The sequence below is a fragment of the Sitophilus oryzae genome, unplaced genomic scaffold, assembly GCF_002938485.1.
Source record: "Sitophilus oryzae breed Bouriz unplaced genomic scaffold, Soryzae_2.0 scaffold_866_pilon_pilon, whole genome shotgun sequence".
Taxonomy (NCBI): domain Eukaryota; kingdom Metazoa; phylum Arthropoda; class Insecta; order Coleoptera; family Curculionidae; genus Sitophilus; species Sitophilus oryzae.
The window spans coordinates 1,210,169-1,233,458 of NW_022147490.1; the positions used below are offsets into that span (position 1 = coordinate 1,210,169).

General features: G+C 31.9%; 1 protein-coding gene across 4 annotated transcripts in view; it reads left to right on the forward strand.

The window, feature by feature from the left end:
* The first annotated feature begins 37 nt into the window (after positions 1–37).
* Positions 38–23,290, forward strand: part of LOC115890457 — a 31,119-nt gene continuing 7,866 nt past the window's right edge. For 2 of the 4 annotated variants that reach the window (XR_004051647.1, XM_030910697.1), the window contains exons 1-12: positions 38–251; positions 313–672; positions 730–846; positions 4,847–4,927; positions 5,539–5,619; positions 10,376–10,489; positions 15,097–15,210; positions 15,477–15,590; positions 15,850–15,963; positions 16,995–17,099; positions 19,558–19,680; positions 21,977–22,066. Coding sequence is in view for 1 of the 4 variants with exons in the window: in XM_030910697.1 (XP_030766557.1) it covers positions 175–251; positions 313–672; positions 730–846; positions 4,847–4,927; positions 5,539–5,619; positions 10,376–10,489; positions 15,097–15,210; positions 15,477–15,590; positions 15,850–15,963; positions 16,995–17,099; positions 19,558–19,680; positions 21,977–22,066 (1,490 nt within the window). In the remaining 3 variants the exon portion in view is untranslated. The remainder of the gene's footprint in view (positions 252–312; positions 673–729; positions 847–4,846; positions 4,928–5,538; positions 5,620–10,375; positions 10,490–15,096; positions 15,211–15,476; positions 15,591–15,849; positions 15,964–16,994; positions 17,100–19,557; positions 19,681–21,976; positions 22,067–23,290) is intronic. The other 2 variants (XR_004051648.1, XR_004051649.1) reach the window with 2 other exon arrangements.

The following is a 23,290-nucleotide window of genomic DNA, read 5'->3' on the forward strand; positions in this document are numbered from 1 at the left end:
TGTAGGTCCACTTAACATTATTGTTCAGTGGGCCTACTACTCATAACATTACAACATAACCTATATGAAAAACATTATTTTGATTTTGATATGATTTGTTAAAAAAGAATTTCTGAAAAGAATACAAAAGCTAAAAGTTGATTTAAGTAGTTTGAATTTTTCTTTTGATAAATCATGCCCTGTTGTGCGGTAAAAAGCTGTAAGAATCATCCAAAATTCTTACCACAAAATAGCCAAATTATTTTTCATTCGTATGTATCTAAACAAATGGTTTAAAATAAACATATGTATACGTTTCACTTTACTTTTAAGGTTCCCCAAAGAGGATATCTATAAAGAATGGCTCAAATTAGTCAATCGGACTGTAGAAAACTGGGATGGTCCAAAAGGCAAAGTAGTATGCTCGGAGCATTTCAAAGAATCAGATTACTATACGTTTTTCGGGAAAAAATGTCTCCGTCCGAACGCATTGCCTTCGGTCAAATTGGATCCAGTTATAAAAATAACTATGAACTTAACAAGGGGCCCGTTGAGAAGAATACCAGTTCAAAGAGCTCGAAACAAAATGAGACATAATCCTCTAATGACACCTTCACTTTTAAAATCCAGACCTTTAATAAGGAGACCTATTTATAGAATACTTGCAAGAGCAGAAAATATTATGAACAACAGGTATTAATGTAATGTCTAGATGCAATATATGTATTAAGTATTTTTTTATGTTTATAGTATTAATATTATTAACAGAGAATTTGGTATGAATTTAACAAAAGAGAGTGTTCTAGCGTCTATAGATAAAAATGGAGAAGATTTAAAACAAGTGAAGAATAGTGAGCCAGAGGTCAGGTAAAAATACGTAATAAATTAAGGCACCAGGGATTTTACTTTTTTATTGCGTGGTTCGTTGCATGTTCGTTGTACAGTGATAATATACATACTGGGTGATTCAGTGTTCTGAAAAAGAATCTCCCTATCTTTAACTCATAGTACCTGTATAGAGGTACATACATTTATACAAGAATAATTTATACAGGCTGATATGTATGGAAACGATTGATTATTGGGCAAAGTATATAAGATCTCGCAAAAAGTTGAATACGAAAGTTATAGGGTTTCAATGCCTAACATTTTGTGATAAATTTAAAGAAGTATTCAGGGTCGGTCATAAAGTCGTGGCAACTCAAAGATTCATTTTTTTAAATGGAACCCGTTCCATTTTAAGCAATTGTAATACACATAATGTACCTAAAACCAACCGTTTCCAAGATATCGAGTTTTAGTTTTAAAATGTTAAACAAAAATTTTGTAATTTCCAGATTTGATATAATCTCATTTTATACATCTATAAATGCTAACTTGAAAACTAATGTTAAATATGATTAACTATCATAGTTTTCGTAGAATGGCATTGTTAAATGACATTGAAACTAATTAAATCGAATTGTTTAAGTGATATTTTCAAAAGTCAATAATTCAAAAACGGTTGGTTTGAGGTACATTGTGTGTATCTCTGTTTTTGCTTAGAATTGAAGGAAGAATTGAAATATACAATAATATACAGGGCTTCCGTTTAAAATAATGAAACATTGATATGCCACGACTTTATAACCGATCCTGTATACTTTAATATATTACTCGCCAATAGACATTTAAAAACCCTATAACTTTTATATTTAACTTTTTGCGGTACCTCGTATATTTTACTCAATAATCGACCGTTTCCATCCTGTATATACAGGGTGTTTCAAAAAACATGTGCCATCTCTCGTGACGAGATTCCTCACGTAAAAATAAGATTTATTTTTCATATCAATATTGATCCGATTCTGCATTAGTTCGTAGCTACAGGGTGTTAAAATCCTAATATTTTTTCGATTTATTATAATTTTCTTCCAAGTACTTCTAGCGTTTACAATGAAATTTTGAGGGTGATACTATAAATGCGACATATTTTAAAGCTAAAAAAGTGTCGACATATTCACCAGATACGTGAATATGGGTTATCACTGGAATATTTTTTCTAAAAAAAGCATGTCCGCCACTGACTTTTTTCTCTTGTTAGCGAAATAGTGTAAGCCGAGGTGTAAGCAGTTTAAAGTCGTTTAAATGTTGTCTCTTGATATTTTGTCGATTTCGGCCTCCTTGATGAGATAAACGCAATTTTATTAACTTGCCTTTATTCAAGTCTAATAGCAACCTTCAAAAAAAATGAATATCGTTAACTTGCGAAAGTTAAGTACTCATTGGTTCCTCGTCAAAAAATATGAAAATAAGTACCTATAAACATGGGTATGGAAATCATAGTTTTAGAGTTACAGGATGTTAAGGTTGGGTTAATAGTAATATTAACTAATAGTAATAATATTTAATAATAAATTAGGTAAAATATATAATTTATTAATTTTATTAATTGTGATTAATATTCTGATTAATTCTACAAAATATCAAGAGACAACTTTTAATTGGCTTAAAACGGCTTACACAATTTAGATATCAAAAGAAAAAAATCTGTGGCGCACATGTTTTTTTTTTAAATATTCCATTGATAACCCATATGCACGTCCCTGATGAATTTATGGACACTTTTTTAGCATTAAAATATGTAGCACTTAGAGTAACTTTTACCCTCAAAATTTCATTCGAATCGCTAAAAGTACTTGGAAGAAAATTATAATAAATCGAGAGATAATTAAGTTTTTAACACCCTGTAGCAAAATAAAAACACTCACTTTTACTTTTACACTGGACGCGCGTTTCGCTAACCATATTAGCATCATCAGCAGATGATTATAAACTAAAGTACAATCTACAAGTTGAGCGTTTATATACTCGCCCAGTGGGCACCGAGTGGGCGTAGCAAAATCTAGCCAACCGAGTCAGAACCCACTCAGCGTAACAGTTAGATTTCCGCCACTAGAGTAGTAGGAACAAAGAACTTGAAGGAATTGGATCGTTGTCTCTGTTCATACTATCTTTACATTTATTAATTCTGATGCTTTCATAAGCATCTAATTGCCTGTAATTTGAGACTTTTTTAATTAATTTTAAATTATTAAGATCTATACAATGTTCTTTATCAACAATATGTTCGGCAACGCAAGATTTATCCGGTCTACCATATCTTATCTGAGCTAAATGTTCTTTAACTCTAGTTAATATTGATCTTCTAGTTTTCCCAACATATTTCTGATTACAATCTTTACAAGAAACTTCATAAATACCCGACCTTTCCAGTGGACGTGTTTTATCTTTTGGATTACCTAATAATTGTTGTAATTTATTATTAGCACTATACACAAGTTTATAATTGACATTCTTAAAAATTCCTTTTAGGCCACGGGATAACTCTCTATCAAACGGTATCGAAAAATATTTAGACGTATCTTTCTCCACTTGAAAAGTCGAATTTTCAGAAATCATTAACCTATTTCTACCTACCTTTTCTAATTAATTTATCAACTAGTGAAGGAGAATATCCATTACACTCAGCTACATTCCTAATGTAATCTCTTTCTATTTCATATCTTTCATTGGAAAGTGGAAAACTAAGTAATCTATGAACTAAGAAATTTAAACTAGCCATTTTATGTTCAACACTATGATGTGATTCATTAGGAATATATCTGCGTGTGGTCGTATTTTTCCTATAGATATCAAATTCCAGGCAATTATTAGTATTTCTAATAACTAATACATCTAGAAATGGTAATCTGTCGTTGTTCTCAATTTCATGCGTAAATTTAATGGAAGGAAAACGATTATTTAACTTAGAAATAAAATTATCTATGGTGGCTGAATGTGTGTCAAAAACAGCAAAAATTACGAAAATCGAGCCAATTGAAAGATTCAAATAAATAATATCCAGCTCAGCAATTTAAAGATATTATTGTTAACTTTTTTTATTGTGAATTTGAAATTCTCAGTATACGATCTAACAATATGCATAATATTAATCGTAGTTATTATAAATAAATCACTTTCTACAAACTAGTTTCTAATGCTCTACATGTTCGAAAGGGTTATTACCACCTTGTCTATTGCACAAATTTATTATTCTTTCAATTTTATTTATAGCTCTTTGAACATATCTTCTTCTTATACTTCCGAATGCATTTTTACTCTTTATTGTAAATGTTGAAAAATATTGATTTCAGTTTTACAAATGACGTCTGGTAATGCAATTATTTTTTTTTATTGAATTTGATTTTTCGTATTCAATGTTTTACCCCACGTCATAGTTAAATTTGAAGGCTTATCCATATTATTAACATTATCAATATGGTAACGATGAATAATTTAAATATTTAAAAAACAGAGCCGGACTTGAAATTAGTTTAAATAAATTTTATGTTTAAATGTCTGAAACAAAAAATAAGTATAAAGTGTGGCATATCATTGTACTCAGGAGACTGAGTTCTTTCAAAATCTGAAATAAAAAATGCAGGTCCGTATTCAAAAAAATTAAGTCGGCCTCTGTATCTCACAAATTATCAGCTAATTTCTAAAATCTAAAAATACTATCAGATAGCCCTAATAAAGTGGCTATGAGAATATGCAATTAGTTTTTTGATTTTCTAAAAACTAACGACAGGAAAAAATAAAATTGATTTTCAAAAAAATCCGTTTTTTTTTCAAAAAACTCAGCAAACCTTGAAATTTTTAAAACTTTTTTGATGGCATTTTGATGAACATCCCAAAGGCACAACTTTGCCCCAATTTAACCATGTTCGTATCTATTACGGTTACCGAGATACCAATGCTCGTACCTCGAATTTGTAGCACCCTGTATACATATTATATTATTATATTTTTTTTATGTAACATTTACTAAGGATTTTATTTATAGTATTGATTTAACAGAAGACAATCCGGAGGTAGAGGAACAAGTAGAAACAGTACAACAAATAGAATTACCAGTGGAACAAAGGTAAAATATAATAACTAAAATTCCTGAATGTACCTGTATCTGTACCCTAGAAGCAAACTATGCTAAGTCCAAAGTTGGGGGCGCATATTTGAGATACAGGGGTCCCAATATTCCGTGGACATAGAACTACTACGTATTTTTGAAATCAAAATAAGTTCATTGGACAGTGTTTAGCTCTATACAAAAGTGCTTTGTTTGGCCGTTAGAGGGCATCAAACATTAAATATATCATTTTTTTTTTCAAATATTTTAAGAACCGTTATTCCGATTTGAATAAGATTTTGTTTATTTTAATATACAAATTATGTTGTCATACAAAAAATTTTGGTATTTGTAATTGTATTGGTAAGTTATTTAAAAAACTGTTTTACATTTCGTTTAAGTTCAAAATAAATTGTTCATATACCAAATATTACAATCATAGGTTTAAAAATAACCGAGTAATTAGGAAATAATTTTAAAAAAGAACTTTAAATTCGTTGTTCTCAAAACTATGTTTGGTCACTGGTCAACATAGTTTGCTTCTGGGGTACAGATATACATTTTCACAAGAATAATTTATATTTTTTTGATGAACAAAATGTGGTATTTACGAAGTATTTTATTTATAGTATTGATCTAACACAAGATGATCCAGTAGTGGAAAATGTACAACAAACAGTACAACAAATAAAATTACGTGTGAAACCAAGGTAAAATATATCTAGTAATAAAAAAATTTCATTGTTGCTACTGTAAAAAATTACTAAATTTGCAAATCTATAATTATGAGTAGGGTTGCCACCTGTCCCTTTTTGAAAAAGTCAGTCCTTTTTTGGAACAAATCGTCCTTTTAACTTTTTTTGACCTAAAATGTCCTTTTATTTACGTATTTTTACTGAGAAAATTATCTACAGCAACCAGCAATATTCCTTCCGTCCAAATGTAAAGACATTTTGATAAAAAGTCATTTGTTAGTGATGGGATCACTCGAGCGAAAATTCGCTCGAGTACTCGATTGTTGAAATAACCGACATCGCTCGATTATGAACGAGCGATGCAGGTGACGAGTACCAAGCGACGAACGCAAACGATCCTAGAATGAAATAAATTGAAATCCGATTTTAATGTGACCTACTCGATAAAAAGCCGAGCGAATTTTCTACATACATTGCAGGTAGCAAATTTATACGACGCCGTATATACCGGGTGCGTCTCAAAAGTGACTCACCCCTATTACTTTTTTATTTCTTTAGATAAAAAAATGAGATTTGGTATGTTAGTATATGACATAAATTAGGATCTATTGACGTATTCAATTGTTTTCTGTCACTTCCTGTTTCACCGGAAATGACTACAATTTTTGATTTTTAAATGACACCCTCGGAATATTTCTACTTTTTATTCGATAGAAAATGACACTCTGAATAGAATTACATATCATGTGTCAACTTTTGACATTTTCACATATTTATTTGAAATTATAACATGCGGACAACTTTTGACATATTCGCTTAAAAACAAATTGTAAATTTTAAATTTCAATCTAGAGTGTCATGGCTGTGTTAAAAACACTAATTTTTAATCAAGGAGCCTTGGAAAAATAGATTTGATCGTCTAATGTTTTTAGTGTCTTGCCCTGGCCGGTTAAAAGATGCCCAAATCGTATTTTTGATCATATCTCAATTTTTTTCAAATGGAACGAGGGTGGATCATTAGCATATTTCGAAAAAGAATTTTTTTACGAATAATTTGATACCACACACTTGGTACTTCGAGTCAAATTGTCGTTATGAACCGCATGTTACAATTTCAAATAAACCATATGCGAAAATGTCAAAAGTTGACATGTGATATGTCATTCTATTCAGAGTGTCATTTTCTACCGAATAAAGTAAAAAAATACCGAGAGTGCGATTTAAAAATCAAAAGTTGCAGTCATTTCAGATGAAATCAGAAGTCAATTAATATGTCAATCAATCCTAATTTATGTCATATACTAACTTACCAAATTTCGTTGTTTTATCTGAAAAAATAAAAAAGTTATAGGGGGTGATCCAGTCTTGAGACGCACCCGGTATATTTATCCGTTGCGTATCTGAGCGACAAAATTTTACGACCTACATCGACAATGCTTCGAAATAAACTAAATCAAGCGAATCGCTCGCCGCTTACTACTTGCCGTTCATTACCGAAAGAATATGTGCCATAGACTTAAAATAAAATATAGGCTACACTATTTACATCTAAACGCGGTCAAACAATCTTTTTTGTACACATGTTTACTTCTGGGTACAGTCGACCGAGCCTTCCTCATCCAGCCTATGTTGTCACGTCTTTAATATTATCAATATTTTTTTTCTTGTTATACACATATATTGAGATATTAATACTACAGTTTAATAAAGTAGGTTTAATATTCCATAGATGTATTAAATAGTCCTTATACTACTAAATTATAAGTGGGATACTGTTTAATAAGGATAAGTTCCTTACAATATGACAACACCGATTAGAGGCGAGGGAGCCTATTCATTCATTTATTACCTTGTAGTACGTGTCGCACGTGTGCGGTAAAGCTTTGTTGCCGCTATCTCCCCGGCTGTATTAACGCATTTTCTTAGCTTGTAGTCCTTAAGTGTTTATTTTATTGACTTTTTTGAAATATAAAATATGGTTCGCCAGTGTTGTTCGCCAAATTTGACTTAAATAATCCATTTAAGTCTTGAAACGACTTTTGACCGGTAGGCAACTCTCAATTTACCCATTGGGAGTCAGTGGCGTTGTTGTAGAAAGGCGCTTATTTAGATAATATTTTAGTAAAGTCTGAATTTTTTCTCTTACATTACATTATTTACTTACTTACATTGTAACAAAATCATAATTATAACCCTGTTAATAATTAATAATGTTTTTATTAAAAATATATTCCGGTTTATTCTAAAATTATCTTCAGAATCTAAAATAACATACAAGAATTTTAAAATGATATTACATTATGAAACAATATTTTTAATATACCGGGTCGTCTCAAAAGTGGCTCACCCTATAACTTTTATTTTTTCAGATTAAAAAAAACAGATTTGTATGTTAGTAGGTATATGACATAAATTAGGATTTATTGACGTATTCAATTGTTTTTGGTCTCTTCCTGTTTCACCGAAATGATTACATCTTTTGATTTTTAAAGGCACCCTCGGTATATTGCTACTTTATTCGATAAAAAATGACACTCTGAATAGAATGACATATCCTATATCTACTTTTGACATTGTCGCTTAAAAATATATCCTATTTTAAATTTCAATCCAGGGTGCCATGGTGTTGTTAAAAACACTAAGTTTTAATGAAGGAGCCTTGGAAAAATAGTTTTGATCGTCTAATAGGTTTCGTGTCTTGTCTAGGCCGGTTAAAAGATGTACAAATCGTATTTTTAATCATACATATGTCAATTTTTTCAAATGGAACAAGGGTGACTCATTAGCATATTTGAAAAAAGCATTTTTTTATGAATATATTGATACCACACACTTGGTATTTCAAGTCAAATTGTCGTTATGAACCGCGTGTTACAATTACAATTAAACCATATGCGAAAATGTCAAAAGTTGACATATTATATGTCATTCTATTCAGAGTGTCATTTTCTATCGAATAAAGTAGAAATATACGAGGGTGCCGTTTAAAAATTAAAAGTTATAGTCATTTCCGGTGAAACAGGAAGTGACCAAAAACAATGGAATGCGTCAATCAATCCTAATTTATGTCATATACTAACATGCTAAATCTTGTTTTTTTATTTGAAAATATAAAAAAATTATGGGGGATGAGCCACTTTGGGACGCACCCGGTATAATAAAGACAGCACCGAGTTAAATAAATGTAGTTTTTTCATTTTATCCACTTCCTATCATCTTCCTTGCTTTAATGGAACAGATTTATGTTTTCTCTAATTTACATAAGACATCATCACTTAACCAGAAAAAAATTACAACAATCATATTTTTTTCTCTCCCTGTCGCCGATTCTATTATATCTGTGGAATAGATCCTGTTTTGATTAATATTAGGGGTTGTAAATGTTTGACTAAAATTAATAATTTATTATTAATTTCAAAAATTACGTAATTTTGATTATAAAATTTCTTCTATAACGTGTATTTTATTATTTTTATCCTTTTGGACTCTAAGACGTTTTTTCTAAACTTTTATTTAAAAAACCTGTCCTAAATCTTAATAAAATATAAAAAGTTTAAATACGATATATTTTTAATTTAATTATAGCTTCATTAAAATAAAAAAATTACCCGGCTATGAGACGGAGAGTTCAGGTGTACTTGAGAAACGAAAGACAGTGTTGTGTTTCTCGGCAGAGTCGTCAGGGAACGACCGTTACGACAGAGACAACCTATCTATCGCTCGTGTCGCACTTGTTATAACCTAAAAAAATAACACAACAATAACAAGATATTGTCTGACCGCATGTTCCAGCTATTTATGAATGAGATGCTCAGTCTATATTTTATTTTAAGTCTATGGTTTTAACTATTTTGAAGAGCAATAAATTTTCGTCCGTACCTGTATAAAACTACTGGATGAAAAAATATACATTTCCGTGATTTTTTACTTAAAAAATATCTCTTGGTAAAAATCGCTACCAGCAACCGTTCTCAAGATATTTAGAATGGAAACAGTCAATACATGTCATTATTTACAAAAAATAAACATGTCGTGTAGATAGTTATTTGACTGAAATGATAAATTTGGGGATTTTTAATTAATCATAAATTTATCTTCGAAAAAATGATAATAAAACAGTTTCTGTTGAACTTTTGGCACAAAAACATTTCAAATTTATGATTTCAGTCTAATAATTATTTAGTCAACATATTTAATTTATGTCAATAACAACAGGTACATATTGATAATTTCGATTACCAATATCTCGAGAACCATTACTTGTAGCGATTTTTATCAAGAGACCTTTTCTACGTAAAAAACGTCACAAATGTATATTGTTTACTCAGTACTTTTATACAGGTAGGGGCGAAAAGTTATTACCCTTCAAACCAAGTAAAAAATATGTACGTGGCGCCCTCTACAAGTAGGAGACATATTGACATCAAAATCAAATTTCTCATGTCAAAAACTCACAGACACCAATTTTCATCCAATGACGTTATTTCAGAAATTAGTTGGAAAAAATCGAAATAAAATTGAAACTTCTACACCCTGTATCCAAAACTAAGCATTTTAGGACATACATTTATACGAACTTTTTTACTTATCTTTATCTGCAGAATATGCTGCCAAAGTTTCCGGAATACAGTTCGGACCACCCTATATATTATAAAACTTTATGTGATAAACAAAAACAAATGTCAAACCACTATCAAATTTTTTGATAGTGGTTTGACATTGTTTTTTTACAAAGGTGCCCATTTTGAGAAAACTAAACAATTTTTTGTAGGTCCGTTTTACTAGCATCACCGAAATCCAAAGCACCCACAGAACCAATACAATTTAATGAAGGAGCGTTATTGACTAATGTGCAACAATCACAAACTGTCAATTTAATCCCAAGGTAACTATATTTACAGGGTGACCCATTTATCTAGAAAAATTCTTATCAAGTTCTCTGATATTTTGATTTACCTCCTTTTTAAATGTTCTGCTATATCTTTACTTTTTAGTAAATACATTTTAAAAGCAGTTAAAAGAACAATTTAATTATATGCATTATTGTAAAGTCGGAGAGATTGACTTGAGCTGGGCGCTGTAATATAGTGCACCAGCTTTCCGCTTATTGTTGAAGTCTTATTGCTTTGTGAACTTGTGCCATTGTAGCCGGTAGAGGTCATTAACAACCGCTTGCGTGAAGCGAGAATGTCTCCTTTCGAACCATAGAACTATTTCTTGAGGGTCTATTATGTCTCTTATTTAGCTAGTGATCATATTTATATTAAACCGAAACAAGAAATAAATACTCGTACTCACGTTTGTGAAATTAATAGATTGCGGCGACTTTAAAAGGTTTAGAAAAAATGATGTAAAAAGATGGTAAAAATTAAAAAGAAAACCGCAGCGTACGGCTGCTCTTCGTGTGGTGAACAATAGGTGTAGGTTTATTTAATTGTTTTTGCATATTGTAGGGCACCACTTAATTTAAGCCAAGTGAAGGCGATATTTAAAAAAAAATTAAGAAAATTGCCACAGGGCTAAAGATGTTCTGTAATGATCTTTCTCAAATTAAAACAGCAAAATTTAATTAAAAACTATGTACATTTATTAATAATAATTAAATAGGTTGAAACTCCAGTTTGAAAATTAATAAGGAAAAAAGTAGTCATTAAAAAAATATACAATAAATTAATGTTATTTTAATATATTGAAAATTAAATTAAATATTACCAAATATAAATTACCAAACATAATCGTTGTGTTTAAGTTTCATTAAATGGTTTTAATAAAAAGGTAGAACATGCTTGCTTCATCCACGTTACCGTAGATGGAGCTGAAAGTTTTGGTAGGGTATATATAAACACAAAATACAAGAAGCGGAAAAGGGGCCAAAAAGGTAGAAAGTTGAGAAAAAGAGCAAAAAATTCTAAAACAAAACATAAATGAGTACTTAGCATTTGCTCTGAAGCTGTAGTCAATTAGGGTTGATTTCGTATCGTACTTGGGCCCATATCCATGATGTAACTGCTCCAAACCATCAGAAAACTTCAAAAATTACTGCACAAAGGGGGAAACTCGCCAGTTCACACCACCCTCCAACAGGGAACCTTCACGGAACCATTCAGAAAACTGCTCAAAAAATTCGGCTCAACAAAAATACTGCTGCTCTTAAAATCTTCTGAAAAAAACCTCCCAAAATCTTCGCAAAAAACTCCTCCAAAATGTTCTCCCAAAATGCCAATTCTTCCCCTTAAGACGGTAAAGGACACAAAACGCAGGGTTATTCTCCGCCACATAGGATGTACAAAAACTTTTCTAAGAAGATGAAAACCACTCTGGGACTCACCGTTGTTGAAATGGAAGTGTCGAAAAATCCGAGTAAATCTTTAAAATTCTGACAAAGATTATCCTCTGAAGACAAAAAGCAAACACACGCCAAACTGTGCTCGAAATATACAACGTTCAGGAAAGTTATCAATAAATTTAAGAATAATTTAAACTAATAATATAAATGGCAACCCTGCGCTACCACATCGAACGGCACTCACGGTATTCCCAAAATTGCAGAGGTGCAAACTAGGGAAGGGCATTATTTTACTTAAATTCAGCTAGAGATGTACCGCAAAAATAAGAAGTGAATTTCTTGAATAGCATACGTTATATCCACAACTTACAACTCGTTCTCAAAAAAATTACGATTACATTATTTTTAAACTTTTGTGAGAAGTATATTTTCGCAAAACGGTGAAAACCAATGGTGCAACTTTAAAAATATTGTATCGACTAGCGAATGCTCGTGTTACATTTATTAATAATAATTAAATAGGTTGAAACTCCAGTTTGAAAATTAATAAGGAAAAAAGTAGTTATTAAAAAAATATACAATAAATTAATGTTATTTTAATATATTGAAAATTAAATTAAATATTACCAAATATAAATTACCAAACATAATCGTTGTGTTTAAGTTTCATTAAATGGTTTTAATAAAAAGGTAGAACATGCTTGCTTCATCCACGTTACCGTAGATGGAGCTGAAAGTTTTGGTAGGGTATATATAAACACAAAATACAAGAAGCGGAAAAGGGGCCAAAAAAAGGTAGAAAGTTGAGAAAAAAGAGCAAAAAATTCTAAAACAAAACATAAATGAGTACTTAGCATTTGCTCTGAAGCTGTAGTCAATTAGGGTTGATTTCGTATCGTACTTGGGCCCATATCCATGATGTAACTGCTCCAAACCATCAGAAAACTTCAAAAATTATTGCACAAAGGGGGAAACTCGCCAGTTCACACCACCCTCCAACAGGGAACCTTCACGGAACCAGTCAGAAAAACTGCTCAAAAAAATTCGGCTCAACAAAAATACTGCTGCTCTTAAAATCTTCTGAAAAAAACTCCTCCCAAAATCTTCGCAAAAAAAACTCCTCCAAAATGTTCTCCCAAAATGCCAATTCTTCCCCTTAAGACGGTAAAGGACACAAAACGCAGGGTTATTCTCCGCCACATAGGATGTACAAAAACTTTTCTAAGAAGATGAAAACCACTCTGGGACTCACCGTTGTTGAAATGGAAGTGTCGAAAAATCCGAGTAAATCTTTAAAATTCTGACAAAGATTATCCTCTGAAGACAAAAAGCAAACACACGCCAAACTGTGCTCGAAATATACAACGTTCAGGAAAGTTATCAATAAATTTAAGAATAATTTAAACTAATAATATAAATGGCAACCCTGCGCTACCACATCGAACGGCACTCACGGTATTCCCAAAATTGCAGAGGTGCAAACTAGGGAAGGGCATTATTTTACTTAAATTCAGCTAGAGATGTACCGCAAAAATAAGAAGTGAATTTCTTGAATAGCATACGTTATATCCACAACTTACAACTCGTTCGCTAAAAAATTACGATTACATTATTTTTAAACTTTTGTGAGAAGTATATTGCAAAACGGTGAAAATGGTGCAACTTAAAATATTGTATCGACTAGCGAATGCTCGTGTTACATTTATTAATAATAATTAAATAGGTTGAAACTCAGTTTGAAAATTAATAAGGAAAAAGTAGTTATTAAAAAATATACAATAAATTAATGTTATTTTAATATATTGAAAATTAAATTAAATATTACCAAATATAAATTACCAAACATAATCAGTTTAAGTTTCATTAAATGGTTTTAATAAAAAGGTAGAACATGTTGCTTCCATCCACGTTACCGTAGATGGAGCTGAAAGTTTTGGTAGGGTATATACATAAACACAAAATACAAGAAGCGGAAAAGGCCAAAAAAGGTAGAAAGTTGAGAAAAAAGAGCAAAAATTCTAAAACAAAACATAAATGAGTACTTAGCATTTGCTCTGAAGCTGTAGTCAATTAGGGTTGATTTCGTATCGTACTTGGGCCCATATCCATGATGCTGTAACTGCTCCAAACCATCAGAAACTTCAAAAAATTATTGCACAAAGGGGGAAACCTGCCAGTTCACACCACCCTCCAACAGGGGAACCTTCACGGAACCAGTCAGAAAACTGCTCAAAAAAATCTCGGGGCTCAACAAAATACTGCTGCTCTTAAAATCTTCTGAAAAAAACTCCTCCCAAAATCTTCGCAAAAAACTCCTCCAAAATGTTCTTAAAATGCCAATTCTTTCCTTAAGACGGTAAAGGACACAAAACGCAGGGTTACCTCCGCCACATGGGATGTACAAAAACTTTCTAAGAAGATGAAAACCACTCTGGGACTCACCGTTGTTGAAATGGAAGTGTCGAAAATCCGAGTAAATCTTTAAAATTCTGACAAAGATTATCCTCTGAAGACAAAAAGCAAACACACGCCAAACTGTGCTCGAAATATACAACGTCTGTTATCAATAAATTTTAAGAACAATTTAAACTAATAATATAAATGGCAACCCTGCGCTACCACATCGAACGGCACTCACGGTATTCCCAAAATTGCAGAGGTGCAAACTAGGGAAGGGCATTATTTTACTTAAATTCAGCTAGAGATGTACCGCAAAAATAAGAAGTGAATTTCTTGAATAGCATACGTTATATCCACAACTTACAACTCGTCCTCAAAAAAATTACGATTACATTATTTTTAAACTTTTGTGAGAAGTATATTTTCGCAAAACGGTGAAAACCAATGGTGCAACTTTAAAAATATTGTATCGACTAGCGAATGCTCGTGTTACAATGCGTTACATTACGACGCTCGTCTCAAGTCAATCTTCACCTTAAAACTATATTTTCATTAATTAATTAATTAATAATTAATGTCAATTTGGTCTGGTTCTGTTATTTTACTCGTATTAAATTTATTTAAAAAGTGCCAATCCTTTTACTTTAACGGATTGTGTTCAATCATATCACGAAAAAACAACAGATAAAGTTATAAATAACTAATAAAAATTGCTGAATAGCATTGATTAAGAAATGTTTACCTAGTAACTTTACAAACCTGTAATTAGGTAATTTCGGGAAAACTTTATAAAATATTTTTTTTAGGTCTGATTTATTACCATCAGTAGAATCTATGGCTTCCAGTAACCCACTACAATTTAATAAACCAACAACATTGAAACCTGTAAAACAACCACAAAAACTCAATTTAGTCCCAAGGTAATTATTCTATCTAGAAATTATGTATTATTCCTTTATATTACCTAAAAATCCTTCATATTCCTAAAAAAAGTGGTTCCAAGGTATTATTACAATATATGCGATCGAAAAAAAAAGACGTCAGAGTTTGCTTGAAAGATCGCTACCATTGTGCGCGTTCAGGGGACACAGCGGCTGACTGACCGCTGAAGATATTTTTACCTAATAACTTTACAAAGCTGTAATTAGGTAATTTTCTGAAAACTTTCTAAAATAAGTTTTTTTAGGTCTGCTTTACTACCATCAGTAGAGTCTATGGATTCCAATGGCCCACTACAATTTAATAAACCAACAACTTTGAAAACTGTAAAACAACCACAAAATCTAAATTTAATCCCAAGGTAATTATTCTATCTAAAAATTACGTATTATTCCTTTATATTACTTAACACTCATATTCCTAAAAAAAGTGGTTCCAAGGTAATATTATAATATACGGTCGAAAAAAAGACGGCAGAGTTTGCTTGAAAGATCGCTATCATTGTGCGCGTTCAGGGGACACAGCGGCTGACTGACCGCTAAAGATATTTTTACCTAGTAACTTTACAAATCTGTAATTAGGTAATTTTCTGAAAACTTTCTAAAATAAGCTTTTTTTAGGTCTGCTTTATTACCATCAGTAGAGTCTATGGCTTCTAGTAACCCACTACAATTTAATAAATCAACAACATTGAAACCTGTAAAACGACCACAAAATCTCAGTTTAGTCCCAAGGTAATTATTCTATCTAAAAAGTATGTATTATTCCTTTATATTACTTAACACTGGTATTCCTAAAAAAGTGGTTCCAAGGTAATAATACGTTCGAAAAAAAAAACGTCAGAATGTGTTTGGGAAGAACGCTATCATTGTGCGCTTTCAGGGAACACAGCGGGTGACTGACCGCTGAGGATTGCTCAGCGGCTGACCGTTGTTCTGTGTAAAAATAGAAGTTCAGGGAAGTCGCTTACTCAGCCATTCAGCCGCTGACCATCCCTAAACGCGCCTATTATATACCCTGTCAGCTATTGACAAAATGAGAAAACAAAACATAATTTTGATTACTTTGATAGAGCACAATCATATTATATACAATAGGATATCTGTTTATTAATTATTATACAGTTCATACCAAATAAACTTTTAGTCACGTGATTAAGCTTGACAGGCACAGCGTTGCCCACTTTTGTATATTTTTTAATGAAAATATTTTAGTAAACAATAATAAATTAATTATAAATATATAAACAGTTATTATTTACATCAACAAAACGCACCTTCTTAACAGCACTTAAGGGACATAAAGGGCCATTACTACCGCTTTCCCGTTCAAAATATTCTAATAAAGTTGCGAAGAGTTTTTTTACGGCTATTAAGATATCTTGTACATTTCACACTAAAAGAGGTTCTAAAAAGAACAATGTTTGACTGCAAGGTCTGCTAGTAAACATTTTCAAGCTTAAAGTATCACAACACTATTTATTTAAACCAAAAACTCGTAATACAAAACTAATGTGTCAAAACGAATGATAATGTCAGGAAATAAATAAATAAATCCGGCAACTTGACATTTTTTACAGAGCTACCACCTGAATCTCCAGCGCGAAATTTAAATTCCAGTTAGTCAGCACGGCAACAATAAATTTAACAATCGCGCCCTCGATTACGTAACTAAAAGTTTAATTGATATGAAATATACGAGTAGTAACTTTACAAACCTGTAATTAGGTAATTTTGGGAAAACTTTAAAAAATAAGTTTTTTTAGGTCTGCTTTACTACCATCAGTAAAGTCTGTGGATTCCAATAACCCACTAAATAAAACAATATTGAAAACTGTAAAACAACCACAAAATCTCAATTTAATCCCAAGGTAATTCTAAAAATTATGTATTATACACTTCTCCAATAAATTAACACACCACATTATTAAGTTAGTTAAAATACTTCTTATTACTAGGTTTTACAATGGATAAAGTTTTGTTTAATCTTAAGAATAATCCCGAAATTCTAAAAATGTGAAAATTCTGAAATTAGCGGTAATAATAGCTCCCGTATATAGCGTTTAACGCCTTGGGAGTAGCAAGGTACAGCTTCCTATACTAGAGCCGTTCGGTATATAAGGAAGGTATAATGCGGCTAGCACTACGCTTCAACCGCCTATTATTACCTCAGGATTGTGAATCCCAAATACTCATTTAAGGCTGAGTCGATCTAGGTACCCAAACTATTTTTATTTTAAATAAAAATAGTCGGCTGATGAAATGCCGGGTGTGGGATTCGTGTAGACGAGAGCCTGTACCTCTACGCCACCGGGCACCTAAATTAGCGGTATAAAAACAAAATTGACAAAAACATTTTTAGAAGCGAGCATTTCCACCTCTGGCACGAATAACATCTTGGCATCGTTGATTCATACGTGCATTAAGCTGCCTAATTGCGTCTTGGTCCAAATTTTCCTAGATATGGATTAGCCTCTCACCCAATGCTTCCAGATTGTTTGGTTTGGGTTGTTCTGACCTTAACCGCCTATTTAAGATATCCCACAGGTTTTCAATAGGATTTAGGTCTGGACTACGAGCCGGCCATGCCAGGTTGTTAAAGTTGACCTCGTCTAGATAATTTCTGACAACTCGTGCAACGTGCGGTCTGGCGTTATCTTGCATTAACAAGAAAATTTCACCGATATATGGTGCAAAAGGTACTACATGTTGTTTTAGGATGCCTTGTATGTACCGCTCAGCGGTTAAACTTCTATTGTTTATGACCATTACAGCGCTTTCAGATGGAACAGAGCGTCCGCGCGTACCGTCCGCTAGTTCCTTGAGTTTAAATGCTATCTTGAAAAAACATCCATCTGAAAGCGCTGTTAGATCCGTATGCGCCGTCAAAAAAATCCCTCCCCAAACCATAATTGACCCTCCTCCAAACAATGTAGTTTGTGAGAAATTGCATTGGGCATAATGTTCATTGGGTCGTCGAAAAACACGGACACGTCTCTCATTATTGTACAGGCAGAATCGGGACTTATCTGTAAATAGCACACGTTCCCAATCAGCCTCTAACCAATTTATGTGATCTCTTTTAGGTAAAATGACAGTTTTTTGATTCTGGCCCTTTCCCTACGGACCGGCAAATGGTTTTGAATACGGGGTGGTGTACCCTTGTCATCTGTACATCGTTTCCAGGTGGTCTCGTTGCGGCACAACCCTTAATAAATGCTACAAATTTTTTTCTGTTAATTTTCAAGAGAAACAGCGGTTTTTTGATTCTGGCCCTTTCCCTACGGACCGGCAAATGGTTTTGAATACGGGGTGGTGTACCCTTGTCATCTGTACATCGTTTCCAGGTGGTCTCGTTGCGGCACAACCCTTAATAAATGCTACAAATTTTTTTCTGTTAATTTTCAAGAGAAACAGCGGTTTTTTGATTCTGGCCCTTTCCCTACGGACCGGCAAATGGTTTTGAATACGGGGTGGTGTACCCTTGTCATCTGTACATCGTTTCCAGGTGGTCTCGTTGCGGCACAACCCTTAATAAATGCTACAAATTTTTTTCTGTTAATTTTCAAGAGAAACAGCGGTTTTTTGATTCTGGCCCTTTCCCTACGGACCGGCAAATGGTTTTGAATACGGGGTGGTGTAGCCTGTCTTTCTCGTCGGTGATCTATGGTTAAGCAGGACCTCGATCAGCAATTCTTGGTCTTAAATCAGATTCTCTTAATCGTAATCGAACTGTTTCAGCACTAATTTGCAGACCATGGACCTCAGTCTATAGGGTATGGCATGTGACAAAACGCTGTCTCAGAGCCAGAATTCTTAAAAATCTATCTTGATTTAGTTTTAATACGATTTCGACCTTGTCCTGACCTACGAGAATGATTCCCTGTTTCTAGGAATCTTTGTACTACCCGTGAAATGGTTGTATGATTAACATCAAATTGACGACCAATTCTTCGGAAGCTCCAGCCCTCTTCCCACAACACAACAGCTTGAGCGCATTCTTCGCTAGTTAACATACTGACACCTTACTACTTGTTTGTGAATTCTTTAAAAAAAAAGTTTGGTTAGGCAAATTGGCACAAAAAAAAATTGACACGTATCGGGCAAAAACTATACAAAATATAAACTAAAGGTATGAATTCCTCTCTGGGAAAAAATATACTGGGTCAAGAATTTCAAAGTGGTACGTTAATTTTTTGGAGAAGTGTATATTATTCCTTTATATTACTTAACACTCATCTTCCTTATTACTTGCTTTATCACCTCACTCAAACCTATTTTCTTTAATTAGTTTGACTAATATTATTTGACTAAAAACCGTATTTCTAGGTCTATTTTAAAATCAGCTGTATCACCTGTTGCACCCAAGAAACCAACGAAACTAGTTAATGGATCAAGTATATTGAAAAATGTTCAGAAACAACAACCACAAACTCTCAATTTGATCACAAGGTAATTAATATACAGAGTGAATCACTGATTCACTGATACTAATGAAATATATTTGCTGATGGTGCCTATAGTAATGAAACTTAATACATACATATTATGTATTAAGTTTCATTGCATTTCCAATGTGTAAGACAGAGATAAGTTGTCATATGTTATAACGAGTCTGCAGACAGGGATAGAAAGAAATGCAGAGTTGCCTGTGCCTGCCTGTTAAAAAAACTGAACTTTGTATGTGTATTAGACAGTGTGGTAAAAAGTAAAACCTTATAAATTTTATATAGTTTTTTGACGAATGCTAATTTATAACGGTATTCATAATTTATTATTATATTCTTTTCTGATTCAAATCCACATTTATTTAGAATAATTTATTAACTAACACAATTAAATATTTAATTAATTAATATTTGGGCGGAAATAATGGTGGTATATTTAATTGGTATACTCTTTTACAAAGATTTAAGTAGTTTTCTTTTTGTAAACAAATGGGCTAGCAATATTATCGTTTTTAGTACGTACCTATACATTGTGTACATTTGTTGCATTAAAAAAGTCTAAAATGTAATATACAGGGTGTTTCAAAACAAATGCGAAAAACTTTAGGGGGTGATTCCTTGTTCAAAATAAAGGGTAGTTTGTTTTATAAACGTTGGGTCAAAAGTCAACCATTAGGGAGATATCGCGGTACAAAGATGGCGGAAAAATAATGTTTTTATATTTTATCTTGAAAACGAAAGGAGATAGACTAATGAAATTTTATGGAAGCATTACTGTTATAAAAACACACTTTCAGGTAATTTTTTTACTTTTTTAAAATGAGTGGAAGGGGTTGAAATAAACTACCCCTATCATTCTTGTTAACGAAATTTAAAGAAAAATCTTATCAAACACATGCAAATGCTTTAATTTGGATAGTCTAGTTTGTTTAGAAACTTTTTTACCTCTTGTGTTTTTTTTGCTAAAACTCACCGATTGGAAATTAAAAATAAAATGTAAAGCATTACATGTCAGGACAAAAAACATTTTTAGATTAAGGATCTAGTGATAATAACGATAATAATAATCATCTAAATAATAACGTATTGCAGTAGAGTAATGTCAAATAAAATAATATTAGGAATATCCTAAAAAGTAACAGCGGCCGACTAGATTTTTTCCTAAAAAAATTACAGCAGCCCACTAGATTCTTTATCAGAAAATGTTTTTGGTCCTGACATGTAATGCTTTACATTTTATTTTTTAATTTCAAATCGGTGAGTTTTATCAAAAAAATACAAGAGATAAAAAAGTTTCTAAACAAACTGAACTATCCAAATTAATTTTTTTGCATGTGTTTGATAAGATTTTTCTTTAAATTTCGTTAACAAGAATGATAGGGGTAGTTTATTTCAACCCCTTTCACTCATTTTAAAAAGTGAAAAATTTCCAGAAAGTGTGTTTTCATAACAATAATGCTTCCATAAAATTTTATTAATCTATCTATTTTCGTTTTCAAGATAAAAAATAAAAACATTATTTTTCCGCCATCTTTGTACCGCAATATCTCCCTAATGGTTGACTTTTGACCCAACGTTTATGAAGCAAACTACCCTTTATTTTGAACAAGGAATCACCCCCTGAAGTTTTTCGCATTTGTTTTGAAACACCCTGTATATTATAATAAACGAGGTCTAAATTATAAGAAAATGCATTTTCTACGAAAATTTGAAGACAGGGAAAAAATTGTGTAACACAATTTGATAGACAATTAAATTGTGCATCTTATTCTTATAAAATATACCGAGTGTTCCATTTAAATTAAGCAAGGTATTGCAGTTTAAAGCCAGTAATTATTTAATATAAATTTTCAGATACTTATTATTTTATTATTACACAAAATTTAGTAAATAGAAAAACATCAGTACAATATTTGGTTTTAAAAACTTAAATACGCTGAGAGAAATGAAGCATTAAAATTATTGTTACTGCATTTTCACAAAATCGTAAATATTTCAAAAACGGTACTCTTAAAGTACGGTAAACCCAAGCGGTAAACCTTTTTTGCCTTTATTTTAATCGTAGAATCTAAAAATATACAGGGTGTTCCATTTAAAAAGTTATAACTTTGATTTTTTTTTATTTATTTGGGACACTCTTTAACTTTTCAAAGTAATTTTAAATTGTAGCTTTAGTAAAATCGAATTATTTGGCTACAGTACTCTGTGTCAAAGGTAGAGAATAACCCTGTATATGTCTCCATAAACACTTACTATACCCAAACCCTATTTTTACTGAATATATTTTTTTTTATTTATAGTAATGGTATAACACAGGATCGTATTATATTAACACCAATACAACCAAACATAGGAGTATTACAGCCAGAAAAAGTAAAGATTGAACCAAGGTATAACGTTTATTTAAATTTTTATTATTTAATTATAAAATGACATAATAGTGTGAGGTAATTGTGCTGGTAGTAATAGTACTATATGATCAAAAAGTGTTATGATCAAGCATATACCGTGCTGGCAACTGTTACTTTTAGGTCGGTATTTACATGTGTGGAAGTAAATCGCATAGGGATCTTATTCAGTCGGAGTGAGAGAAATGCGACGGTGTGTTGTTGCGGCGTTGCGGGTACGCCTTTCGCTATCAAGTAAAGTTTTAAAAAACTTTTTTCTCGAAAAGATAACTAGATAAAATCATTAGACATGTTTCTGAGCATCTGAAATGGAATTATAAGGATATCGTTAGGGTGTCATTTTGTTTATAACGAGAAAACGTCAGTAATCGGGTTAATTTAAAAACTCAACTTTTTAACACATAACACGCCATAACTCAAGAACTTTAGATATTGAAACTTTTTTTTATTATGAAGATCGGATCTTTTACAATATGTTTACATAAGAAAAATTCGATAAGGTTGTTTTTTCCATTCAAAAATTGTAAACAACCCATCCATTTACTTTTAGAGCATAGCAATTTTCAGCAATCGTGTAATTTTTTATTGATAAAGATTTTCACATACTATCTACGAAGAAAATACAGCAGAAATAGTAAGCAAGTTTTCGAAAAAACTACAATCAGTTATTTCTAATAGATTTCGAGATATCGATTTTTCTAATAGCGCGACCACTGTCGAACACCAACTCAATTCCACTTATTTTTACCAAAAATGCAAGTGTTTCTAGCTTGTATTTAAAAATTTTCAAGCTATAGGGAAAATTACAACTACTCGTTGATAAATAAATAAAGTATCACGAGACGTAATTAAATTGTGAAGCTGAACGCATGATGTACACCTTTCCCTAGAACTTTAAGTACTGACAGAGGTACTGATTGGGTCGACCGGTCAACTGCGACAAATCTGCTAAACCTTCCACGTCTCTTAGCAATGTGTACAGTTTCTGGGGTTTTTTCATACGTTTGGCAACGTGTTTACTGTTCTCTCTTTGTTCAGTACATTATAAACGCATTGTACTCTTCTTACATACGGAAATCTCGACCCAAGACTAACCTTTGCCAGCCCTTAATATATAATGATAGGAAATAAATTCTTATCAGATAACTTTTTTACCATACAGTACTATGTATAAGTGTGTTTTTATAAATATACAAAGGAATATTT